We start from the raw sequence: 23723 nt of genomic DNA, 5'->3' as shown, positions 1-23723 counted from the left end.
TTTGGCCTGAGGGCCGCATCGGGTTTCTGAAATTGTATGGAGGGCCTGTTAGGGGAGGCTCTGCCTCCCCAAACAGCCAGGCATGGCCCGGACCCCGCCCCCATCCGACCCCCTGCTTCTCGCCCCCCCCGGACTCCTGCCCCATCCAACCCCCCCCCCCGTTTCCTGATGGCCCCCCCCGGGACCCTTTCCCCATCCACCCACCTCTTGTTCTCAGTCCCCTGACCACCCCTGGATCCCATGCCCCCCACCGCCCCATCCAACCCCCCGCCCCGACTGCCCACCCGGGACCCCTGCCCTGACTGCCCACCCGGGACCCCTGCCCCATCCAACCACTTCTTCTCCCTGACCGCCCCGGACCCCTCGCCCCTAACTGCCCCCTGCTCCTAACTGCCCCCCACCACCCTATTCAACCCCTGCTCTCCTTCCTGACTGCCCCCCCGGGACCCTTGCCCCCATTCAACCCCCCCTGTTCCCTGCCCTCTGACCTCCCCGACCCCTATCCACACCCCTGACCACCCCCGAACTCCCCTGCCCTCTATCCAACCCCCCGCCCCTGCTCCGTGGCCCCTTACTTGTCTGGAGCACCGGAGGCTGGCAGCGCGGCTGCACCAGGACAGGCAGCTGCGCAGCACGGAGCACCCAGTCAGGTCAGGCTCTGCAGCCCCGCCGCCCAGAGCATTGCACCGCGTGACGGCGTGGCTGCAGGCAAGGGGGAAAAGCCTCCCAGGCCAGGAGCTCAGGGGCCGGGCAGGACGGTCCCGCGGGGCGGATGTGGCCCGTGGGCCGCAGGTTGCCCACCTTTGGTGTAGCGTCTTATCCCACACTGATCACCATAACAGCAGAACACTTGCTGGTTGGGCATTAAGCAACATGCCTACACATCGGTACCCGTGTGGTATCTCGTCGTCTCGCTGGGGGAGAACTGAGTAGTGTTTCCGTAGGGTGGCTTCTTTGTTTATCTGTACATGCTGCTCTGTGTTTACTTTAGAGAAGGGAGGTCAAAGAAGCATGCCTTGCATGTGGCGTGGAAGGTGGTGAGTTCTGAACCTTCAAGGAAGCTCCATCTCCTGAACAGACGAGCTGTTACCTTTGTGATAGAAAATTCCTTTGTGCGTGAGGAGCAGGGTTTTTGAGCTCAGGCCTCATCTTGGGGTTTTAGGCTCTTTTAGGTATGCTGGGGCCCAGGTCATTGAAAGCAAGGACTGAGACCTGGAACTTGAACTTGCAAACAATGTGCCAAACAACTGGGATGGAAGGGGAACCAGGAGGATACCAACTGATTCCTACCATTCACAGTCATTGCGGTTGCCTAAACTGTATTGTGACATTCTGGAGGGTGAAAATGTTACGATTTGTCAATCTTGGCCAAGACCAGAGAGGCTCTTTATGTAATGTGGCAGCATTTCTAGCTTTGCCCGGATGTGACACAATCTCTTTTGAACACCCCAGTGGATCAATTTCAAAATTTCCAGGAACGTTCTAGCTGTCAGTGGGCTGAACGGGCTGGATTTTTGATGAGAATTGCAAAGCCAGAAAAGGTGGTTGCTCTTTGCTCGCTAGGCTGAGCCGCCTCAGAGCTGTGGGTCAGATGCTCGGCCAGCAAAGAGAGCCAGAGGGCGAGGAGCTCCTTCCACCCTCCTCCCAACTGCCTCCCCAAAGCCTGCTCCATGAGGGGTATTGGACTGGGAGAGACACACAGAGCCACTGCCATGGAGGAGGGAATGGGGGTGCACAGAGCCACAGGCACAGTGTACCCCTAGCATAGAGAGCAATGGGGTGGACATACAGATGAAGATATGGAGGGAATGGAGGGGATCCCATGAAAAGCCCCCGGAATAGGGGGAAGGGGAGAGACAGAAACCCAGGAATGGGGTGGGAGGGTGGAATGGGGGCCCCACAGAGCCTCTGGGAGGAAGGGAAGCACACAGAGGCCCTGGAATGGGAGGGAGGTGGGGAATGGAGGAACACAGCAGAACCCCAGGAATGGGTGAGGCATGCAGAACACCTGGAATTGGGGTAGTTGTGGGGGTAGTGGGACATAGAACCCCAGGACTCAAGGGGTGGCATGCCCTGCCCCAGAGCCTCTGGAAGAGGGTAGAAGGGGGGACACAGAACCCCTGGCATGGGAGAGAGGAGGGAATGGGTGAAAGTGGGGATAGCAGGGGATCCTGATATGTGGGTTGGCAGGAACAGGGAGGACACAGAATGAGGGAGGGATGGGGGAAGGGTTACAGTTATTCCCTGAAATAACGGGGGATGGAAGAGTGGCACACACAAATCTTGGGGGGGGAAGGGGGAGGAATGGAGGGTTGCAAGGAGCCCTGGGTGGAAGCCATGAGCTTGGCTTACAGAAGCAATGAAGTGGGCAGCCCTCTAATGATTGCCATTATAGTGGATGTGAAACTCAAACCTCATCCACATCACTTATTCCTGCTGGGGAGCGACCACCCTGCTAGGCCATGAATAAACTCTGACTCCAGACGATTCTAATTCCCCTAGGTGACCAAGGCTTGAAAGTGGTTCTTTCGACTCCCCTGCCAACGTCTTAACAACCTAATTCCGCTCATTCCCTCCCTAAGGGCGCTCACTTTGTAGTGATTGCCCCTTCACACCCAGTGGCTCCTCACAGAAGTAACTCAGATTGCTTTATATGTTAAGCAGGGGATGGTATTTTCCCCATTGGCCTTCCATGGGAACATAAGAAATGCCAGACTAGACCAGGCCCAAGGGCCATCTAGTCCAATATCCTGTGTCTGACAGCGGCCAGCACTAGCTGTCTCAGTGCAATACACAGTCTTGGGATAACCTGCCTATTTCCTCCTCAGCCCCGCTAATTAGAGGTGGGGTTATGCCCTGGGGCATGAGGGTTTATATCCCTTCCAATGTCTCATATCCGCTCCTTCCTAATAAACCTGAATGCCATTATTTTAGTTATCCCTAGAAAGTCTCGCCCTGACTCTTTGCTATTCAGGGTGTAGCGTTACATCCCAGCATCTTCCACCTCAACCGTTCATTGTCCTCTCCATAGTCTGCACTTGGAATCCTGCACAGGCCAGCTGAGATGCTCAGGGTGACTATCCTTCCGTTCAGAAGCCGGAGAACTGAAAGCAGGGCTGGGCACTCCCGGTAGAAGATGTCTGGATGCAGAACTTTCCCTCTGCTGATTCACCACAGTCTGAGTTTGATGCTTGGGAGCTTTTCGGGCAAGCATTTACCTGGACTTTGGGCTAGGACTATGCAGTTCCATCCCCTGCCCAGCTGGTGATTTGAAATCGTTAAAATACATGCATAATGTGGAGTGAAGCAAATTAAAAAAATGGATTGAAAGAGAACCTAATGGATTTGGGGCTAACCCTCATCACTCTAAAATATATATCCTGGATTGCTCACAATGTGTGGTGCAGAATTGGATGCCCAATGCATTGTACATTAATGATCATCATGATGTACTTTTTGAACTGTGGCAGCATGCAGTGACCCCATCCAGCGCACCAGTCAGTGTATAACAATTTGTATTGAAGCAAAGCAACAGAATCCAAAGTTGCAGCTCAATGCATGGGCCCCCTACAGCACATTTTGAATGGAATCAGGTGTTCTCTATTGGAAAAGGTGGGTAGACTAATGTAAAGAGATTCCCACTGCTCCCTTTACAAGACCTGGAGTCTTGTGCAGCTGATCATTCTGTTATTCCTCACAGTGGAGTCCGATAAAGGCTCCCCCGGGACATGTAGATTATTGCCATATATTTTGCTAATTATTTACACATTCTAACATTACTGCAAAAATTCAGTCTTACAGAACACCATCGCGTCTACGGATCAGACATAATTATACAATGATCTGGTCAGCAGGAAGTCTTGAAATGAATTTGCAAGGCGGACAGAAGGAATATATTGACTCTTATCGGGAGAGAATCAACCCCAAATGGTTTTGCTTGTGTTTCTTCAGATTTTTTGTGTGAAATGATTGATAACAAGTGACATGAGTCCTAGCTTCTGAAATAGATTCATCTTCTCTGGAAACAGATGTTCCTGTTCTTTAAGCATGTATCCTTAGTACAGAATCCCTATTCTTCAGAAAATGATCTAGGAAAAGCCTGCAGATATCCGACCTACATTGTGTACTTGTTTCAGAGGCCAGGGAGCTATTGGTTTCATATCCAGAAGTCTTTATAACAGAAATGTCGAGATTAAAAAGAGGTGAAAGGAAACAGTAAAAGTAGGGCTCCTCTGTACAGCTATCACTCTGGGTTCTCGTAGTACGTGAAGCTGTGGAGTTTCCCTTTGAGGTGCTGGAAGTCAGGCCTCTGATCTGGACTGAGCTGCCAGCACTTGCGCATGATTTCATAGAGCATGGGTGGGCACTTTGGTGGGCGGGACATCTGGAAACCTGTTTGGACTTTTTTGCAAACCTCGCTGTTACTCATACCTACAAATAAGGAAGAAAAAGTGTATTAGAAGCATAACTGCAGGGGGTCTTCAGTCACCCAAGTGCAGCCAGAATAACAACCAGAATCCAGTATCTTTGGGGATAAGTGCCACTATTCCTCCTTGAAGCATATTTGCATGCACTTGGAAAAGCGTCTGGAATATAAATTGCCATGATCAATTCTGCCTTCAGTTACACTCATGGAAGTCAGCGGGAAATATGCTGGTGTAACTGAGGACAGAAAGGAGACTTTAACCTTGCTTTATACTGTGATGCATTCAGAAGAAGAGTGTTTTCCTAAGCTTTGATGCCTGTAACGTGTGTATCTTGTCAGCACAAGAGCTGGGTGAAATTTTTTGACATTTATTTTCAGTGAAGAATGCATATTTGGTAACATCAAAACATGTGCATTCGGGTCAGTTTCATCAAATAGTTTCTGTTCCAAAACAACTTTTAAAAAATGCCAAAAGAACCAAAATGTTTCATTTAGAAAATCCCAAATGAAATGTATTGGTCTTCCCATTTGAAATGACTTTTTGTTTCAAAATTTGCTTTAATTATCTTATTTTTAAAAAATTAAAAACTTTTCCAAAATGCTCAAAATCAAAACAATTTTCTTTCCTTTTTTGGAATAGCCAGTGACCTGAAAAATCCATTATTTGCACGGCTCTAGTCATCACGGCTTTTTGCCGATGAATCTACCTTGGGCTCCAAACCAAACACAAAGCAGGTGCTTTCCACGAAACTCTGTGAAATTAGGCTGAATGGCGAGGAGTTGCACACAGCATAAGGCACAATACCTGGGTATGGAATCTGTCCATAGGTGATAATTTCATACAGAAGGATCCCAAAAGACCAAACATCAGACTTGATGGAATAGCGTCCTTGGGAAATGGCCTCAGGGGCTGTCCATTTATAGGGGATATTGTGGGAATCAGACAAGTACACATCAGCCTGCAAACACAAAGGATTTGTGATTAAAAGGAGAGGTAGATACAGCTCCTGGAAGCAGGGCTCTGCTCCCTCCAGATGTCAAAAATCGGTGCCATTTGGTTTGGACTGCAGGAAACAAAACTGGGATTTTACAGCAGGTGAGACTGGCTAATTGCTCTCCAAGGACCAGGCATGAGACCAGTCTGAAAAACTGGGCAAAGCAGAAAGAGAGGAATCACCCTCCCCCACAAGTTGTGGAGCTCCTCTATGCAGTCCATGTCAGCCCAGAATAATATTCCATGACTCTCTCATTCTCCCACAACCCCCCCCCCCCGCCCCTGAGATTCCATCCCTGGCCTTTTCCCTACGTGCTACTAGACAGGGAGCCTCGATGGGATGGCTTCACATCCCACATTGTCTCCATATCCTGCCCCCCAACTCTTGACCAGTGCAACCATACTGGTTCAGCAGCTCCCAGGCCTTCTGCAACCACAGAAAACTGGGAGGGATTTGGCCGTAAGGGATCATTAGTGTATTCGTCGTCAATGTTGTTTCAGGATTGAGAAGCACCTGTTGTGGAAAGCTTCTCCCATCTACTGATCATTGGATCCATTCCAGCCAGCTTTATTCTACAATCCTTCCTCACCTCTTGTCACCCCCTGAGTTGAATGGAATTACTCACATGAGTAAACACAATCCTGCATGAAAATAGATTGCAGAATCAGGCTCTGAGAGAATTCCTTTGCAAATGCGCCTGTTGCTCCATTAATTTGTGTGTCCAAAGTTAGCCACATTTTAACATTACTCAGAGGGGAATGTATTCAGAGTGCCATGGAGTAAATCCATCTGCAGGTTGCATGAGGGTAACTGTAAGCAGATTATGGCTCATGGTTATTAACCATCAGTGGGCCTCAGTTCATAGAATCATAGAATATCAGGGTTGGAAGGAACCTCAGGAAGTCATTTAGTACAACCCCCTGCTCAAAGCAGGACCAATTCCCCAATTTTTGCCCCAGATCCCTAAATGGCCCCCTCAAGGATTGAACTCACAACACTGGGTTTAGCAGGCCAATGCTCAAACCACTGAGCTATCCCTCCCCCACAATTATGTTATCATAAGCTCACTGAGGGATTCATCAGGGTCCAGCAATCACATTTCCTTACTTCCCCTTTCCAAGCCAACCGTTGTCAGCCCTGAGTTGATTTACAATACCTTAATAAGCCTGGCCAGGCCAAAGTCACCCACTTTACAGATGTTGTTATCTCCAACAAGAATATTTCTCGCAGCTAAATCTCGGTGAACAAAATTCTGAGACTCTAAGTAGCACATCCCATCAGCCACCTGGGATGCTATGTCAACCAGGTCAGTCGTTTGCAGATGCTCTCCTTCTGACTCTGATAAAAAGTGAACAAAAGATCCCTCTATTATTATCTAGCTCCAATGGCCATGTGGATCAAAGACAGGAAAATAGCTCTGGATGGTGGAAGGCACACTGTGGTGAAAAGGCAAAGCAAGATCTTAGCAGGTCATGGAAGCCTGTGTAGAAGTCACACAGGGGTAAGAGCATGCTCATGTGTTAAATTTAATTTCAGTCAAAAAGTTCCAGAGAGAGTTCCAGAGGTAGAACAGTAGATCTAATATCTCTTCCGTCATCTGATAAAATAGGCTCGGTTTTGTATTTGACAAGTTGAAACATGTGAGAAAGAAAGATAGAAAGAAGAATTCCAAAGGCATAAACGTATCCAATTTTGAGAGATTTTAACTTGATATTTTTCAAATTTTGAAATTTAGACAAAATTTCCAGCTTTGATAAAAACAATAGGAAAAATATTGAAAAAAATCAGCAAATTTTTACCATGTTTTTTCCTACCAGCATAAATTTTAACCATTTATTCTCTGAACAATGTAAATGTATCCAAAGATCGGGGGGAAAAATCAAAACATCTCTGGAAACACCTCCTGCCCCAACACAATAGATCTCTGTATTGCTCTTCCTTGGATGACAAAAGTTGACATCACTGAACTTTGTGAATCAATTCCATCCCTGCTGTTGTTAAAACCAATGATGGATGGAGAGCAAGGATGAAATTGCGCCTCTGACTTTTCCCCACAATTAAATTATCTCTGCCATCAAAAAGTATAAGGTAATCACTGACATGGGTTTAGTATCTTCCCGTCACAACTGTCTTGGGCTAAAATTTTCAAAAGCAACAAAGTCACTTAGGACCCTAAATTTCTTTTTTAAAAATGACTTAGGCTCTGACCCTCAAAGGTATTTAGGTGTCTAACTCCCATGGGTATAGGGACCTAAAATACCTTTGAAAATCTGGACCTTAGGAGTCCAATGAGAGACTTAGCTTTTTAAGACACTTAGGTGGTTTCAAAAAGTGAGCCCTGGGTCACTTTCCACCTGCTTAATCCCAGAACCTTCAGGTACCCTGTGGTTCCTAAGAGACTAGACCACCATTTTCAAAAATGGCCACCAATTATTTTGGAGGCTTCAGTTGTTGGGAGCCCTACATGAGACAGCTACTGCCTGAACAACCACAGCTACCATTGGCTTCACCTACTACTAGATCAGTCATACTTGTTCCAGAGATAGCTCCTTCCGGGAGATCATCCTCTAGTTTTTATGATCTATCCTCCCGTGCCCTCTTTTTAACCTAAGCTTGTATCATCGCCGTAAGTTATGGAAGAAGGGAGAGGGTGGCTTGAAGATCAAACCTCTTTCTCCACTCACCGTGGCTTGAAGTCATCTGGGAGCACCACTACTCTGCCTTACCTCGGAGAAAATCTAGCAGGTTTCCTTTGAGCATGAGCTCGGTGATGATGTAGACAGGGTCTCCAACAGAAGATATGGCATAGAGGGAGAGGATGTGCTTGTGCCTCAGATTCTTCATTACCTCAGTTTCATTCTTAAAAGTGGCATGGTACGTCAGGTCAGCTGCAAAGGACCCGTGTAAGAAAAGAGAATGGAAAGGAATGAGGTGCTTTAATAGAGATCTTAGCATTGAATTACCTCTTCCAAGGCTACTGGCAGAAACCTATGAGATATGGAGACATGGGCATTCATGTCCATCATAAAGCGACTAAGAATACTTGGACAAAGAAATTGTCCCACTAACACCCCTTTGTAGATAAGAGATGCGGTATCCTAAAATGGGGCTTTTCACAGAGCTAGTCTCTGGTGTTACTCTTGAGGTGACAATGTTAATACTAAAAAAGAAAAGGAGGACTTGTGGCACCTTAGAGACTAACAAATTTATTTGAGCATAAGCTTTCGTGAGCTACAGCTCACTTCATTGGATAGCAGTAGGTTTTGTATTTGACAAGTTGAAGCATGTGAGAAAGAAAGATAGAAAGAAGAATTCCAAAGGCATAAACGTATCCAATTTTGAGAGATTGAGTAGCTCACGAAAGCTTATGCTCAAATAAATTTGTTAGTCTCTAAGGTGCCACAAGTACTCCTTTTCTTTTTTGCGAATACAGACTAACACGGCTGCTACTCTGAAAAATGTTAATACTGTTGACCCTTTTCGACCTAAGCAGCTAGTCAAATTTTGGGACCGTGAGGATATTCCAGCTGGAAGCAGAAATTGATGGAGTCTGGCATTTTCTTTGATGCAGTCTTATTTATTTATAAGGAAATAGTCCAAAGTACAAAGCCCAAAGTCCTGCTTCTCCGAATGCAGGAGAAGTCAAGAACAAAAGGAGCAGTGTCTTAGCTTACAGCCCCAAGCCTTTTTAGCCAACACCAGACTCAAAAGCTCTGTCTCTAGCTTTTCCAGGGTCACATAGTGCTCACAGGCTACTGCTTGGCTTTCTGAATTTTTGCCTCAGCTGCTCTCTCTTCTATGTGGTCTTAGTTTCTGTGTGTTCTCCCTTCACACACACACACCTCAGTCAAAAGCCCCTCTGCTCTGCCCACCCAGTTTAAAACTCCTGGCTGAGTTCACAATCTCCGCGCCCCCCCGCCCCGTTGTTTTAGGGGAGGCGCTTGTGCTTAACTTATCCTGAGAGTTGTGTTAATTGAAGGGTGCGTTCGCACCCCATCTCAAAGAGGTTTGTGACCCATTCAGTCACCCGTACCTCTCAGCATACCAATACGGTGACTGGTGTGATGCAGCAGGGCCCGGGAGCAGTGGGAGAGTGATCTTATTGGGGGCTGGGAAGTGGGCAGGCATAAGCCCTAGGCTAATTAAGGTGTGGTTCCCTGTAGAGTAGGGAAGGTTACTACAGGTTAATTGGAGCACCTGTAGCCAATTAAGGCCCTGTCAGGAACCTAATAAAAAACCCCTGCTTCAGGCAGACAGGGTGGTGTGAGGAAGGAGAGAGGACTGGAGTTTGGAGGTGTGTTGCTGAGAATTAAAAGACCAGAGAACTGGAGGGGAGGGGAGGGCAGGGCAGGGCAGGGCAGGGAGACTCCCTCCCTGAGTGTCAAGGACTGAGGGTAACCCTACCCAAGGGGGAAGAGGGTAAGAAACCCACAGGGGTTGAGAGGGACTGGGCTCAGAGTGAGGAGCAAGCCCAGAACCCTTCCCCGCTTCTCTCCTCTACCACCTTCCTGGGCCACTAGCGGGACCCTCAGCTCCCCAAGAGGGCAAGGGGTGGCATCCAAGCACCCCCCCGCCATGAAAAGCGTGGGACCCACCATACCCAATATGGGAAAATGGCCAACGTTGGTATCAGCTTTAGGACCCTGCATGGAGCCATGGGACTTTAGTGACTCATTTTGGCAGCTGGACCAAGTGGGACCTATTATCTCCATCTCAGGACTACAAAGCCATGTCCTGATGGGCACAAAGGAAGTGATTTTTCAATCATGTTGGCTCAATTAGCTTAACACAAGTGAAAAGGTCTCTCAATACTCATCAAGATGCAGGCTAACACACTAAAATCCATAGACCTGGCTGGGTTTTAACCTAGGGTAGCCTTTCTGGAGCCAGACAAAGCAGGAGGAAGGCCTTTCAAAGAGAAACCCTAGGAACAGCCTGCTCAGAACAGAGTTGGGGCTACAGCTCATGTTCTAGATACAGGCCTGCCAAGGGCTTTGTTATTATATAAGTCAAGGATAAAGGCAAACCTCAGGGGTGGGGGTGAGTTTGCACCATAACCACAGTGGTTACAACTACTTTGCATTTCTTCACTACCCTTAAAAACCCCAACAACAACGACTGATGATCCTCTACCGCAGAGTTGAAGGCAGGTCTACAGCGATACAACCCTACCCATGCAAGAAGGCATTCTGGGAGTTGTAGTTCCCAGAGGCACCCTTGCAATTATAAGCCAGAGAAAAGAATGCTGGGAAAGGGAGCAGGAATATAAATTCTCTTTTTCCCAATCTCCTCCTATAATAATCTTCTGTTGACAGGTAGGAGAAGCCTGCTGCTGCAGTGACTGGGGTCTTTGCTGAGAGGAAATCAGGGAAGGAGGCTAGGAAGGGCTGTGGGAAGCAGTCTGAGAAAGATCCAGGAAAAAGACCAAAGAAGCAGGCAAGGCTCTGGAACTGTGGGAGGGGTATGTTCTTTGTTCAGGAGAGGGCTGCGTGAGAACCACTGGACTCAGGGGTGAAGGCTTAGACTTGCGTTAGAACAGCTGTTTGTTGTCAATGGACTCTCATTATCCCGAAAAGGGTAGAGTTTTGGTTTGGCCAGGGGTTGAGACTAGCCAGGCAGTGGGGGAAGCTGAAGCAGCAGAGAGAAGACAAGCCACTGCTACCCTCTCTAAATAAAGAATACAAACATTCCTCCAGAATAAAAGCTCTCACCTTTGGGGATTGTTTTAATTGCAACTTTGACCTTGTTTTTCCAGTATCCTTCATAGACCTCTCCAAAGTATCCAGCTCCCAGCTTCTTGACCAGACTGAATTCTTCTCTGGGTCTTTCCCAGTCATCCCAGTGAGGCAGGGGCTCTTGTTCTTGCTAGATTAAACAACAACAAAACAACTTTATAATGTTTCAGCCTGAGAAAGTCCATCAGGGGAAATAATGGAGATATACATCTGCCACTGACAGCCTGGCCAGCAGGTGACTGAAGGACTGGCTAGAACAACATGAATCGGTGCTCTCTGTTGTGATCGGTGCTCTTTGCGAGGGCTGATGAACCAATCGATCAGGGTGATCAATGGGATTATACATCCAGAGAAAGGGTGTTACATTCGCTCTACACCACTCGGTGACAACAAGACGTTCCAGGATACTGTGCTCCTCCAACGTGTCATTACTATGGAGGTGCTCAGATACCATGGAGATGTTTTGCAGACCACATTGAGGGACACCATGTAAGCACCTAGACAATTAGACCATTTGCGGGCAGGGCAACACACGTTTCTTCACTTGCAAAAATGCCACCTTCTCTTTACTTTCTCTTTTGAAACATGAAAGGCAGTGTCCACAAGCATAAACCCCATGCCACTTCACCAAGTGTTTTTTTTTTTAATTTCAAAAACAAATGAGACTTTACTATCTAGAGAGCAAAGGTGCACTCCAGGCCAAGTTCCTAACTGCAGCCTGTGTGACATAGTCACAATTGGAAATGATTTCCCCCCTAGGGTTAAATCTATGATTTTTTTGTTGCCAAATCTCAAGGTTTCCAATATGAATATCTATGAAGCAAAAGTTGGTGGCTTGGCTGACTCCTCTACAGGTGTCCTATTTGCAAGACAAGGCTTTTTCATTGCATCCTTCTTCTGTTGCAGTCGAGGCATGTGTGCACAGGCAGCAGTGAAAGGGTTAAGGAATGGTCTACGTATCAGCTGCTATTTTCATGTCACTGGGTGAGTGTATCATGCTTCCTTAGTCATATGACATACAGTGGTATCTGGGGGTCTGCATCTATCTTCCACCCTCACAGAGCTCCAATATACACCCAAACCACCTGCCAAGCTGAGATGCTATCCTGATACCTTGCTCCTTCAGTCTCCTTTGCCATTTCTTGATATTTTTATGCATTAATTTGCCATTATTCTGAGGGTAACTCCCCTGACTTCAATATTTACACCAGGGATTGATTTTTTGCCAAGCAAATTTGATTTCTATAGTTGCTGATCTTACAAAATGGGCAACGACTAATAGGATGTATATACAGCATTGAAAGAACTCATATAATTTTACTCCTAGGGGAATTCTGCGCCAAAAAAATAAAAAATTCCGCACCAAAAATTAAAAATTCTGCAAAATTCTGCATATTTTATTTGTCAAAATAATGCAACATAATCGTGCCAGTTTCAGTTATTTTAGTAATTTATTTAAACTACAATACAGAAAAAAGTCACAACAATCCAGCATTACCTAAACACATAAAAGTTACGTTGGAAATACTTGGTAACCAATACCCTGCATTCCACTTATAATTCTGTATTTTCATTTAAATTACATTACAGAACATGAAACAGCAAAATAAAAATAAAGTAGAATGTCACTTTAAATTGCTCAGACTTTCACACATGAAAGTCATTCATTTTTCCTAATCATTGTCCTGCATTTCAATATAATCCAGTATTTTTATTTAAATTATAGTACAGAAAACAAAGAGCCTTCAAGTCTACAAAAATAGGTTTACTTTGAATAGCTTCAAGCGAGATCTTTTCCTTGTACAGTTTTAGCTCCTGTTCAGGTACCTCAAAAAAACCAGGTATTGCTTGAAAATACTCATACAGTGTACTGGCAAGATGTAAACACAATGAGGATCAAATAACCTACAAGCCTTCAGAAAATTCCGACCTGGTTGTCCAAAGGACAAATATTTGTTAAGCTTTTGAGAAGCCTCATGGACTGCCTCTTTAAAGAGATCTAGAAAGGCAAGTCTTTCAACAGGAGATAAGTTTTCCCTAAATTTGAAAAACTCTGAGGTGCTTTCTGAAGGGAGCTCTAGATGTGAACTGAAATATATCTGCTGTTCTTCCAGAAGGTCAAATGTTTTAACAGTGCAAAGCTTCCTGCTCTCAAATGCCAGATTTAAACAGACTTTGTTCATCTTTCTGTGCTAGAAAAGTGATCTGTACAAAAGTGATCTGTACTTTCTATAACACACATTTTGTTGGGTCATTCAGCATTTTCTGAATAGTTTGCACAGAAACTGAGGAGTTGCTGTTGCTCTCTTCACTGAAGAACTCTTTGTAGAACTGAAAGTTCTTAGAGTGATACTGAACATCATGGAACCAGATGTTCCAGTGTGTTCTACCCGGGCTAGAAGGCATGGATGCTTTTGCATCTGGAGACTCCTCTTGCAGTTTCTGGTTCATGAAACGGAGGTACCTCACTTTTGTACTACCAGAGTTATAGAACATGTTTTCAAAGCACTTTACGTATGTAGAAACCAGCTGAAAAGGCTTTCTAAATGATTCACCAATTAAATTAACAATACGTGCTAAACCGGTGATATGCACAGAATTTGGAAACAGTGTAGAAAACACAGAATCAAATGCCTTTTTCATGTAACTAACATTGTCAGTATCAATTACTAAAACATTTTCATAATCAAGTTGGTACTCATTTCCTGCTTTGACTACAGCCTGTGAAACAGCTGACTGATTAACAGCATTAAAAACACGTTATCCACCAAAAAAGAGTTAATATGCTCATGGCAAGCAGGTTGTAATGGTGTAAACAGTACATTCAGAACTGATCTTGCCTCATCATCACAACATTCATCAAAGATAACGGAGATTTTCTTGTCTTTGAGCTTCAGTTTTAAGTTTTCCTTTTCTTTGAGGTACACTTCAGGTGAGTATGACTCAGTCAGTTGTGTCCTATCAGGAATTGCACCACCATTCTAGACCCTGCTGTCAAGAAATTCTCCCACAAGTGGGTGGTCCGTCTTTGACATAGGGATGTTGGCACCCGCTAGTGTCTTCACTCATGCTATACAAATCTGAAAGTAGAGAATTTAGATGAGTCTTGAGAGAGCACCAATGTTTACTATCCATGTAACATCTTTAATCTTAGATTAATACATTTATTCACGTTATATTTAGTTCCAAACGTCTAGATTTTAATTTAGATTTGTAGTATAGTAAATGATCACATGATTACATATATATTGTAATATTTAGTTATTTGGCTTATGCCTCTATTCAAGGAGACTCACACTCAATAACAAAAGTGCATTAATAAATTACAATCGACTGTAGAACATCACATGAAAGTGCAAAAGTGACAGTGTAGAATGTATTATCAACAGAAAACTGACCATAGTCATCACTTAAAAAAAAGTTTAAAACCAGAGCTGTCAATTCAAGATCTCCGAGCAAGTGAAGAGACCCCATCGCTATAGCTCTTCTAAGCTACTTATCTTATATTTCTGTATTATAACATTTTCTGATATTTCCACTCACCTCTACACATTCTTTCTCCGCCTGTGTTTTGTTTTTCAGTGTACTTGTTTCTGCCTTCCTCTTGAGCCGTATCTTCCTTCAGTTTGGGGGGTTTTTTTAAGGCAAAATGATCAACAAAATACAGACTGTCGGTCATGATTGAGAACAAGATTGCAGACGCGCAAAATAATTTGTCCCCCTCCGCATGCAGTTTTGCAGGGAATTCTCGAGTATGAGAAGTTGACGTAGCTGTTTTCGGTGCAGGATGTGAAAGCCATTCACATCATGCACAAGAATGAATATCCCTTTGGTAACTTCATCTGGACCTGGCTGGCTGCTTCGGGAAGTGCTTAGGTCTGACTGTCTTGACATTTTATTGACTGCTTGACAAATGTTTTATTTGCCCTCAAAGTCTTTTTTTTTTAAATAGGTAAATAAAATAGATCCTGAGCTGTAATCTAATCCCATTGTGCCACTAGGGCAGAGGAAAAAAGCAAGAAACCACATAGATCTTCCTAGCTGAGGATTCCCTTCCTGTCATTTACAATAAAGCACCTTTACATCACCCTGGCAATGTAAAGGAGCCTTAAAACTTTTATACCTGTTTTATGCTGCTGGGGGAATTGATTAAGAATGGGAACAATTCAATAACAACAGTAGGAACATTAATAACTAAGCAGGCAGGCTGCTACATTTTCTGCTCTTCTTGAGGGGATAGAGCCTGCTTGAACCTACCTCCAAACAACCGGAAGCTCTATCCCTCCATGCCGGGTGTGCTGCAATAGCCTCTCGCGCTCGTTCAGTCACACCCAGCCCCGTCTGCCTGGTGGTGATTGATGTCCCCCCCCCCCACGCGCCTGGCCCCGCACCCCCAGCTGTGATCTCCACCAGTTGCTCCAGGTGCTCGAAGAGAGATGTCCGGGCTGCCTGGGAAGGGACATGTGTCTCCCACAGATTTCTTTGGTTCTCCATTTTCCTGTGGGGAAGCAAAGAAATCTGCAGAGGGTATGAATTCTGCGTGTGTGCCGTGGGGCAGGATTCCCCAGGAGTATATAATATACGTGCAGTCACTAGATGGCAGTGTTTGGTTGACACTAATTGTGCATTTCTGTGTTGGGGGCTGATTTATTTACTCATTTGCAGATTTATAAGGGCTAGCCAGGACCATTGTGATTAACAAGCGTGATCTCCTGGATAAGACGGGCCATGGGTCTTCCCTGAATTAATTTCTGTTTGAACAAGAGCACATTTTTTAGAAAAACACCCAATCTGGATTTTAAAATGGCCAGTGATGGGGACTCCACCACAGCCCACTGGTAAAAAACCCCCAAAAAACCGGTGATTTATTTACAGTCTGAATTTGTCTAACTTCAATGTCCAGCCAATAGCTCTTGTTATACCTTTGTCTGCTAGACTGAAGAGCACATCATCAAAGTTTTGTTCCCCATGCAGGTACGTACAGAGTGTAATCAAGCCACCCCTTAGCCTTCTCTTTGGTAAGATTGAGCTCCTAGAGTTTATCACTGTAAGGCATGTTATCCAATACTTTAATCATTCTCATGGCTCTTATAGACTCATAGACTTTAAGGTCGGACGGGACCATTGTGATCATCTAGTCTGACCTGCTGCACATCGCAGGCCACAGAACATCGCCCACTCTTATAATAGACTCATAACCTCTGGCTGAGTTCCTGAAGTCATAGAATTATACCAGTGGAAGGCCCACAAGAGGTCATCTAGTCCAGTCCCCTGCACTCATGGCAGGATCTAGACCATGATATCTCTCTCATGGTATAAGTGTGCCAAGTCATGTATCACCTAACAATAAGAATACTTAGGGCCAGATCTGCAAAGGTATTTACTCACCTGAAGGTGCAGGTAAGTGCCTAGAGGGATTTTCAAAAATGCCTAAACAGATTAGGCATCTAACTTCTATTCATTTCAATGGGAGTTAGGGGCTTAACCTGTTTACTAGCTCTTGAAAACACTACTGTGTGCTTATCTGCATCTCCAGCCACTTATATACATTTGAAATCTGGCCCTCGGTGCTTAGATGGCATCTGCCTCCTAATGATTTCACAAAAGTGGATATTATTCTCCTCATGTTACAGATTGGGAAACTGAGGCACAGGTAGGTTTCAGGACATGCCCAAAATCAGAGAGTCGGTGACAGAGTCAGGAATAGCATCCAAGTCTTCTGATTTCAAGTCCCCTGGTCTAACTAATAGATTTTAAGATCTCCTGAACAACGCAAACCAGAGAATTTCACCCTGTGATCGAGCCCATCTGACCTCCTGTGTAACACAGGCCATAGAATTTCACTCAGTCATCCCTGTACTGAGCCCATCTGACCTCCAGGCCTGCATGCAAGAAGACATCAAGCTTGCCCTGCCATATCCTGACCCATTCACCAACTAACGTTCCCACCACAAGCATCATCCTGGCAGTTCTTGGCTGGCTCAGATTTACCTTCCAGCAGGGGATTGTCAGTCTCAGGCTGTGGGAGAGGTTCTTCGCTTTGTAATGCTCCACCAGGCTGCGCAGATCCGGGAAGGAGAACACCGCGTTCATGTAGAGGTTCCCCTGGGGGTTCCGCCAAATCTTGTAGTGCCTCACAGTTGAGTCATCCCGAACTGTGAAATCAAGGAGGAGAAGCAGAAGGAGCACACAATGCAAAACAGTCATTAAATGTGTTTCAGAGTAGCAGCTGTGTTAGTCTATATTCGAAAAAAGAAAAGGAGTACTTGTGGCACCTTAGAGACTAACAAATTTATTTGAGCATAAGCTTTCGTGAGCTGTAGCTCACGAAAGCTTATGCTCAAATAAATTTGTTAGTCTCTAAGGTGCCACAAGTACTCCTTTTCTTTTTATTAAATGTGTTACTACCTTCCTGTGCCAGTAACTGACAGCATGCCAGGAGGCAAGAAGTCATTCCTCACACACCTGTCACTGGTGGGGGAAAAGTGTGGATTTGTTCAGGGTCTGCCTACCTCCTGCACCAGGGTTTCAGAATCGAATGTGGTGATCCCTCACTAAAATCACCAATTTGCTTTAACTTCAGGCCCGACTGTCAGAGGTGCTGAACAATCTGTCGCTCTCATTGACTCCAGAGTTGTGGGTGCTCAGCACCTTTGGAAATAAGGCCCTTGATGTAATGGCGATTGTAATCCCTGGAGATAGAGAACACGTCTAACAGTGTCTATAAAGCACCTTGCTCACTCTGGATACAGAAATAAACCAAATATGTAGCTAACAAGAATGTGTATTAGTGATGACTAGCAATGCATTTAGTAATTTTAGTGGGTCAGTTCCCTTCAAACACTGCCAATGCTTACAGAGCAGAATCCAGTGTCCTTTTATCTTGTGTTTCTGATCCTTGTTCCCTGCTGCACACTGACTCAATGCACACCTCTGTTAGACACACGCTCTCCCACAAGTCTTCCTGGAACTCACAAGCTGGCCGGGTTTCAGCTGGAACTATGGAAGTTTTTTAGGTTTAATACATGTTTACATTTAAGGCCCTGACCTTAACTTAAATCCCTCATTCCTGGCAACATCTGGGTTATTTTTGCTCTGTTTCCTGGTAGGTATTGTCCTGAGGCTTCGTGCAGCCGCAGGAGTTTAATCATAGGAATTGCACGCTGCAAACTTTACTGCTGACTTCCTGTAACAGAGAGGCTCAGAATCCCCATTTCTAGCAGCAGTCCGAGCTGTTGGCTTAAAGGAACAACTTTCAATGCATGTGATCTGGGATGGAGGAGGGGAATAAGTATGTGATTTCTATACTGTGGAATGGAAAGTGGTCACGTGGTTACTTAAAGAGACACGCCAGCCTGCTGAACACACTTCTTTCCAAAAAGTTTGTATCTACCCAGCTCACTATCTATGAAAGAAATGGGTGGAAGAGGTATTAGTGTATTTTCAGCATCTGACAAAGTTTTGTTTATGGTCAGTTTCACCAATTCCCTGGAGTAACCAAGCTAAACAATTTCACAGGAAAATGCCTTATTAATAGGAACAAGTGGAGCAGAAAAAAAACCCTTATTTCTTACAAAGGAATTAAAGAAAGAAATCCAGACATACCATTGAATGAAAGGGCACTCTATCCAAAAGGCGAAGTTTCTTCCAATTTAGCCAATTAAAAAAAATGGATAGTGTCTCTTTAGTATGGCTGGCTCCTGTGAAATTGATCAATAGTCCAGAAAAGGAAATTCTGTATTCAGAGGTCTAAGCAAAATGGATGGTGTCTTTTTACAGAGGGTGAGTCAGAAGGAGGGAGAGAAATAGCTAGACTTACCTGAAAGCACGTATTCAGCATCTTTTTTCTCACTGATTCGGATTAGAAAGGCCCCGGTCTTATTCTCATCTGACAGCAGCCTGTGTAAGGTCTCAGAACGCGAGATCTGCCCAAAAAACCAGCTGGAGGAGGAAAGAAAATAAACTTGTGTTGAGATGGAGTCTCTCTAGAGCGTCAGCACACATGAAGATCTCTGCATCAACCTAGTTATTTCTATTGTAACAACTCCATGGTCAGTGAGAGACTTCGCTGTGTCGCTGTTCTGCATCCCCCAAATCACAAAGAACCTGCTTCAGGGGACAGGACTCTACCCCCGCTCCATAAACACATCCCCCAAGCTAAGGAAAGTTCAGTCTCTTTCTGCATCTTTGACTTCTTTTGGGATTGTTGCATTGTCTTTGGGAAGCACCCAGATCTGAACTCCCTGGACATAAATTCATGCCATGAGGTTTAGCACCAGGGTGGCTGCTGGTGGAGAGCTTCCTCATGCTGGCTTACCTGCTGGCTAATTATATTCCACAGGACCCCACTAGTTCATCACTGGGGTCCAGGCACTAGCCACTGGGCCCCATTAACCCTATGGATGAGTTCGCTTTACAAGTTAGTTAAGTTACAGCAGTTGGTTAACAAAGAGCATCAGCCAGTCACTGGTGGGAAGTGCCATTCCCACCCTCTTTTCATATATACCTTTAATGTCTCTCTGGGATTCACAGCCAAAGAGTAGGGGGCCAGGCTTCCCAGGACCCTTCCCCTGCTTTGCACCACATTGGTGAGGCAAAACAGCCATAAATGAAGCTTGTTGACCTAAGGTTATTCCTGCTCTGGGTCACTGGCATGGCACAAAGGCAGACAGAGCATGCCCACGACTCAGGCCCTAGATATCTAATCCTCCCTACTTCCCTGTCCAGAGGCTGCCCTCGTCATCCAGAGCTGGGCATATGTGGGTCAGACATAGGTTCCCTTGGGTCTTGCCTTGTGGGATGCTGCCCCGGAGTTTCATTGTAACCTAACTCTTTGTAAAAGAGTGGTAGTTTCCTCTAGAGAAACAAGTGAGTATCTATGGATCAGGTTCAGACACTGACACCAAACTGCTTGGCTTGGCTAACCTGCCATTTGGCTAACAAATGCAAAGCCCTCTGATCTTCCAGCATTAAATAGTGGTTATGATTCCTGATCCCAGCGTGGTTTTACTTACGGTTCTGCCTCCATTGTCTCCTGCTTAGCTAAATAATTGTAAGGAACATAACCTTCGGCTAGGATCCTGTTCGAGCCATTGACTTTCTTGGCCCACCACCATTCTCCTTCTTGCCTGATGACCTGGAATAGGTCTCCTGCCCGGAAGCTGATTTCTGTTTGTATCCTGGCATCAAAGTCCCAGAGGCTGGTGTACAGAGGACTGGCTCCAAGCCTGGAATTCATGCTGCTGGGTGGAGGAGCTGAATTATGGCGGAAGATAGGTCTCCGCGCACCAGAGCCAAGGTCAATGAGGTTCTCATAGTTTTCCAGCCATGAGCTCTTTAAACATCTGTGCCAAGCAGCCCTGGAATACTTGTCTCCTGCTGCCTTCCAAAGGTGTCTGTGTAACTCTGCCAACTCATCTCGCTAGAGGCAGGTCAGATGGTACCTGCCAGGAGCAGACTTTGCAAAATGCCCTCTGCATATCATGTTCTTTATAGCTAAATCACAGCCCTGCCCTTAAGCCACACCTCTTTTGGCAACAAAAGGACAGAAGGAAGCCAAGTGAATTACTGCTAGGTCTCAGATGGGTGCAAGGCACCAACCCTGTGAAGCAAGCAGGGCTGCCTCGCTAAAGGCCAGAGGTGGAGGGACCATGTGTGACACGATGAGGTTTCACTTTACATCTGCAGTGCAATTGGGAGGTGTGATTGCCACGTGTGCAGACATACAGGGCCTATCTTTACTCTAACTCACCCACGTACGAATAGCAGTGATGCTATGGCAGGACAGACTTCATCCCGGGCTATACAAGCCCACCTGGGACCCTAGGTATTATTTGGGTGGCTAGCTGTGTTGTCATGGCTTCATTGCTATTGGTCCCCAAGCTAGCTAGATTGCAAGCACACCCCTTGATTGCAGTGTAGCCGTCCCAAGAGTGAATTTTACCCAGCTGTAGACTGCTACATGGGAAAGGGGAAGGGGAGAGAAAGGGGGGAAACAGAGATGCTAGAAGACAAGAGAGGGAGAGGAATTTATAGAGAGAGATGAGGGTCAAGGAGGTTAAACAGGGAGGAAAGGGAAGAGAGAGAAAATGGGGAAAGAGGCGAAGGGGAGGGGAATAGGGAATAAAATGGAATTTTAGAGGGTTAGTGGCGATTCTTGAGTTAGCCTGAGGATTTCACGCATGTTAAAAAGGCAGTTATTACACATGACACATAAGGGTGTAAGGCAATATCCTGGCCTCTGGTTTGGGGCAAAGAGCTATGGTCAATGTCTCTCTCATGCCCCAAAACAGAGGCCAGGATATTGCCTTGCACCGTTATGTGCCATATGTAATAACTGCCTCATAAGAGCCACTCAGCTGAATGTGCGGTCCCACTTTCATGGGATCCCCCTACCCTGTGCCTCTTATAGGGCCTGATCCAATTCTTGTTGAAGTCAGTGAAACACTTCATCTTGACTTTGCTGGGTACTGGACGGGGTCCATACAGGGCTTTTCACCTGTAGATCTTAAAATGCGTAGCCTAGTCAAACCTACATAAGATGGGTGCACAACTGGCTGGAAAATCATACTCAAAGAGGAGTTATCAATGGTTCACAGTCCAGCAATAGGGGAAACTGAGACACAGGGAAGTACTTTTTAATTCTAATCCTGGCTTCCAAAGCAAAGCACTTGCAACTCCTCCCAGGGTGGTATTATCCACAAATTTATAAGTGTACTCCCTGTGCCATTATCCAAATCATTTATGAACATATTGAATAGAACCAGGCTCCAGACAAATCCCTGCGGGACCCCCATCGATATGGCCTTCCAGCTGGACAGTGAACCATTGATAACTCCTCTTTGAGTATGATTTTCCAGCCAGTTGTGCATCCACCTTATAGTAGGTTTGTCTAGGCTATATTTCCTTGATTTGCTTATGAGAAGGTCATGTGAGACTGCATCCAAAGCCTTACTAAAGTTGAAGTATATCACAGCTACTGCTTCTCCCTATTCACAAGGCTTGTTACCCTGCCAAAAAAGGATATTAGGCTGGTTTGACATGATTTGTTCTTGACAAATCCATGTTGACTGTTACTATCACCTTATTATCTTCTAGGTGCTTACAAAATGTTTGATGATTTGCTCCCATTATCTTTCTGGGTACCGAAGTTAAACTGACTGATCTATAAAAACCACAAGAAGTCCGGTGGCCCCTTAAAGACTAACAGATTTATTTGGGCATAAGCTTTTGTGGGTAAAAAACCCACTTCTTCAGATGCATGAAAAGCTTATGCCCAAATAAATCTTTTGGTCTTTAAGGTGCCACCAGACTCCTTGTTGTTTTTGTGGATACTGACTAACATGGCTACCCCCTGATACTTGACTGTTCTATATTTCCCTGGGTTGTCCTTATTCTTCTTTTCATAGATAGGGACTATATTTTCCCTTTTTCAGTCCTCTGGGATCTCTCTTGTTCTTCACGAGTTTTCAGAGATAATCACTAATGGCCAGAAATACTTCAGCCAGTACTATAAGTCTTACAGGATGTATTTTGTTGGGCTCTGCCGACTTGAGGACATCTAACATGTCTAAGTAATTCTTACTGTGTTCTTTCCCTGTTTTAGCCTTGGATTCTACCTCATTTACACTGATATTCATTATTTAGTGGTGCAATCACTGCTAATTTTTTTTGGTGAAAACTGAAACAAAAAAGGCATTTAACACTTTGGTCATTGCTGCATTTTCTCTTATTGTCTTTTCTCCCTCATTGAATAATGGCCCTATTCTGTCCTTAGTGGTCCTCCTCTTGCTTCTAATGTATTTGTAAACTGTTTTCTTGTTACCCTTTATATCCCTAGCTTAGTTTGTGCCATGGCCTTTTTAATTTGGTCCCTACATGCCAACGTTGTTTTTGTTTTTTATATTCAGCTTGAGTAATTTGACTGGTTTCTACTTTTTTTATGACTGTTTTTTGAGTTTCAGGTTGTTGATGATCTCCTAGTTAAGCCCCGGTGGGCTCCTACCATATTTACTATCTTTTCTTCTGAGATCAAGATAGAAATGGGAGACATACTTGTTGAAAGGCTATGGATAAGGCTAAATGGGGTTAGAACAAGGTTGATGTCATGTTAGGTTTCTACTACAGACCACCTAACCAGGAAGAAGAAGTGAATGTGGCTTTTTAAAAACAACTAACAAAATCACCCAAAGCAGAACACTTGGTGGTGATGGGAGACTTCAGCTACCCAGACATCTGTTGGGAAAATAATACAGCAGGGCCACAGATTATCCAACCAATTCTCCAGATGCATTGGAGGCAACATTTTATTATAGAAAGTGGAGAAAGCAACCAGGGGAGAGGCTGTTCTCCACTGGATTCTGACAAATAGGGAGGAAATGGTTGAGAATTTGAGGCTTGGATGAAAGTGATCATAAAGTTGATAGAGTTTTTGATTCTAAGGAACAGTAGGAGGGAAAAGAGCAGAATAATGACAATGGACTTCAAGAAGGCAGAGGTTAGCAAACGCAGGGAATTGGTAGGTACAATCCCATGGGAAGCGAGTCTAAGGGAAAAAAGAGTTCAAGA

At 45.1% G+C, this 23723-nt stretch overlaps 1 protein-coding gene across 1 annotated transcript; it reads right to left on the bottom strand.

The window, feature by feature from the left end:
• Positions 1-4243: 4243 nt before the first annotated feature.
• PTK6 (protein tyrosine kinase 6) lies at positions 4244-20537 on the bottom strand. Its single transcript, XM_038370055.2, has 8 exons — positions 20171-20537; positions 18976-19097; positions 17148-17311; positions 11133-11286; positions 8148-8309; positions 6578-6759; positions 5232-5385; positions 4244-4431 (listed from the first exon to the last, which is right to left on the bottom strand). Exons 1-8 carry the CDS (start codon positions 20392-20394, stop codon positions 4244-4246), a joined length of 1350 nt encoding a protein of 449 aa, XP_038225983.1. The 5' UTR covers positions 20395-20537.
• Positions 20538-23723: the final 3186 nt, after the last annotated feature.

This window comes from Dermochelys coriacea, chromosome 13 (assembly GCF_009764565.3).
Source record: "Dermochelys coriacea isolate rDerCor1 chromosome 13, rDerCor1.pri.v4, whole genome shotgun sequence".
NCBI classification, from domain to species: domain Eukaryota; kingdom Metazoa; phylum Chordata; order Testudines; family Dermochelyidae; genus Dermochelys; species Dermochelys coriacea.
This window is presented reverse-complemented; position numbering and strand designations above follow the sequence as displayed.